Here is a 2,681-nt window from a genome sequence, read left to right on the forward strand (position 1 = left end):
CGCGGACCGGCGCCACGTCGTAGGCACCGACGACGTACGAGCCGTCAGGCTGCTTGTTGTAGTAGAGGACGTTGACGGTCGCGCTGTCGTCGTCGAGCATCTCCTCGGTCGTGTCGTCGAGGAGCTCGGCCACGTAGAAGCGCTCGTCGTCGTCGCAGCGGACGGCGACGACGCTCATGGCCTCGAAGAGCGTGTTGATGCTGTCGTCGTCATAGTGCACCGCGACGGGCGGTGGCGGCGGCGCCTTGCGCTTTACGGCCTTGCTCTTGGTCGTCTTCTTGCTCTTGGCCATGGCGGTTGTGGAGGGAACGGGAAACTCAATTCTGACGCAACTTGAACGCGCAAGCTCATCCGGATGTCGTTCCATTTCGAGGCGCGAGTGATGGTGGCACTGCACAGTGGGACCCCGGGACCTGCACCCACCTTTTCGCAGACAACGAATCCGCACGCTTGATCTGGACACGGACCCAGCGTGCGGATCAGTTGTCGACCGAGTGACCAGGACGAGTCTGCTAAGTGACGGTCAACTAGGTTTACAGTAATGAACTCGACGGTCTGGCCGATCTTTCGATCCGAGCAAGGCGCTGCGCACAGAGGTATGCTTTTTTAAACTACGATAAAACAGTAAAAAGACGGTTATCTCAAAGTGTCGATGCACTAGCCGCCCCTCTTGCGATATCGACAGCAGGATGAGCCCAAGGACACTTGGATGGGCAACATGGCAAATCCAAGTCGGATCACTCAAAGCCAACACAAGGCGTTTCTTGGCGGCATTGGTCGGCGCTCAATTGATGGAGATGGCTCGAGCGCTGGTTCTGCTGCGGACGAGCATCGATCCTCTCTCCTGTTGCCTTGAACAGCGATGCGGCTCGAATCGCTCAACTGCGTTTTCATCACCACGGTCTTCCTCTCGCCGCTAGGAGCTCGGCACGAGAAGTTCTCGGTGCGGCGAAGCAATCGAGCTGCTTTAATACTGTATGGCTGCTACCATGCGTCGTCCTGTCGTGAGCTAGTCTTTCGAGACATGACGCTCCAACAACACAACCTTGACAATAATGAGTTGCTACGAAGCCCGAAGGCAGCGCGTGGCGCCACGTCATAAGGCGGGTGTTTCCAGCGACGTTACGCAACGCCGCTATAAATAGCGCCAGCGCTGGTGGCGTCGCGCCAGAGTCCTTTTGTTGCATGGGGCCGGCGCCATGGACGACTTCTTCTTCGAGAAAGAGGCCGAGTGCTGCTTCGACCGCGACGGCGACGTGGTACATTGGGATTCTCTAGGAAGCGACCATCGAATATGCTGCGTAGAACCCATCGGACCTCGAGCGGCTGCATGTCGAGGAAGACATGGCCGAGATCCCTCGCGCCGACTGGCTGCTCAAGACAGGACTCAAGCAGCAAAAGGTCTCGGTGCTCGCTTCGATCCCAACGATCCTCGCCGCCAACAACTCGAGAGAGAACTTGACGCTGCTCCTCGACGACATCAAGGCAATCGCGACGTAGATCCGTCGTGCTCATCGCCAGCGCGTAGATGCTCTGGAAGCGCAACGAGACAGAGAACGACATGGAAATGCTCATCAAGATCCTCAACTGCCTCATGCACCTCGCTGGTGGCACGTGCGACGGCAAGCTCATCGCGTACCCGCTGCCGACGCTTCACGACGAGTACGACGAGCTCGTCTCGAGTTACCACCGGCAAAAGCTGGCCGCGACCTTTCTCCTCAGCGACGACCAAGTCACCAAGCAGCTCCTCCCCATGGTGCTTGATTTCGTCAACGACATCCAGCAGAAAGACGTGGCCGAAGTGGCGAGTCGGTGCATCGCCGCACTCGTTCCTCGCCTCTCGGGCTCGATCAAGAAGACACAGGTGCGTCTGCTTCTATACATAGTACTGACATGGACTTGTAGATCATTCGCATTGGCATCGAGAAGGGCGACGTGTCCCAGGCCGCGGGCTCGCGCCTCATTTGTTGCTGGGTCCTTGGCCTGCTCACGGCGTCGACGCTGCTCTCCGAGGCCGACATTGAGAGTCTCTTTTTCCAAAAGGCACGCCGACGACCGAGCACCGATGCATCTGACTTTCTGTCGTGATAGATGATGGGACTGTGCCAAGACACGGACACGGACGTACGGACGTGCATGTGCATGCAGCTGGATGTATTGGCGCGTGCTGTGAGGTAGCATCGCGCATGGGTTCGAGTGTGCGCATGTTGTATCGTAGCACGACAAAGGCGTGTGCGGACCTACTGCCCGAGCTCCTCGAACTCCTCCAAGACGAAGAGGAGCAAGTGAAAAGCATGGCCTTTCGGACTCTCGTGTCGCTCTACGACTTTTACCCGAAGAAGGAGCGCGAGGCGCAGATCTTGCCCGTGCTTCTCGACGTGATTGCGTACACGCCATCGTATTTAATTGGCCCCCTGCCAGCAGCTTTGGACGACTCGTCTTCAAGCTCTTTACACTCAACGACTTTTGTGCGGAAAGCAGCAGCGTCCTCCTCGCGGCCTTCAACCGGCTCGGGCGACACGCCGAGAACGAGGTGCGCCTTGCTTGTGCCTACAACTTTCCAGCGGTCGTCTTGTCATTTGGCGCCAACCAATACTCGGCGCAGCTCGACGAGCTCCTCCAAGCGCTCACGCAGGACAAGGTCGAGAGCGTCCGCATCACGGCCGTCGCAGGCCTCCATG

General features: G+C 58.2%; 4 protein-coding genes across 4 annotated transcripts; 3 read left to right on the forward strand and 1 right to left on the reverse strand.

Annotated features, from left to right (window-relative positions):
- Window positions 1-7: 7 nt before the first annotated feature.
- SPRG_18105 (hypothetical protein) lies at window positions 8-292 on the reverse strand (the record flags this gene model as incomplete). The annotated part of the gene is made up of 1 exon (XM_012357539.1): window positions 8-292. A coding segment is annotated over one exon (285 nt), but the record flags the coding sequence as incomplete, so codon positions are not given.
- A 907-nt stretch (window positions 293-1,199) lies between these two features.
- Window positions 1,200-1,500, forward strand: SPRG_18108 (hypothetical protein; the record flags this gene model as incomplete). Its single annotated transcript, XM_012357540.1, has 2 exons — window positions 1,200-1,259; window positions 1,306-1,500. 2 exons carry the CDS (start codon window positions 1,200-1,202, stop codon window positions 1,498-1,500), a joined length of 255 nt encoding a protein of 84 aa, XP_012212930.1.
- A 28-nt stretch (window positions 1,501-1,528) lies between these two features.
- On the forward strand, window positions 1,529-2,088 carry SPRG_18109 (hypothetical protein; the record flags this gene model as incomplete). The annotated part of the gene is made up of 2 exons (XM_012357541.1): window positions 1,529-1,864; window positions 1,906-2,088. 2 exons carry the CDS (start codon window positions 1,529-1,531, stop codon window positions 2,086-2,088), a joined length of 519 nt encoding a protein of 172 aa, XP_012212931.1.
- A 206-nt stretch (window positions 2,089-2,294) lies between these two features.
- On the forward strand, window positions 2,295-2,665 carry SPRG_18110 (hypothetical protein; the record flags this gene model as incomplete). The annotated part of the gene is made up of 2 exons (XM_012357542.1): window positions 2,295-2,398; window positions 2,422-2,665. Coding segments are annotated over 2 exons (348 nt in total), but the record flags the coding sequence as incomplete, so codon positions are not given.
- Between the last annotated feature and the right edge of the window lie 16 nt (window positions 2,666-2,681).

The sequence above is a fragment of the Saprolegnia parasitica genome, assembly GCF_000151545.1.
Source record: "Saprolegnia parasitica CBS 223.65 unplaced genomic scaffold supercont2.979, whole genome shotgun sequence".
NCBI lineage: Eukaryota > Oomycota > Saprolegniomycetes > Saprolegniales > Saprolegniaceae > Saprolegnia > Saprolegnia parasitica.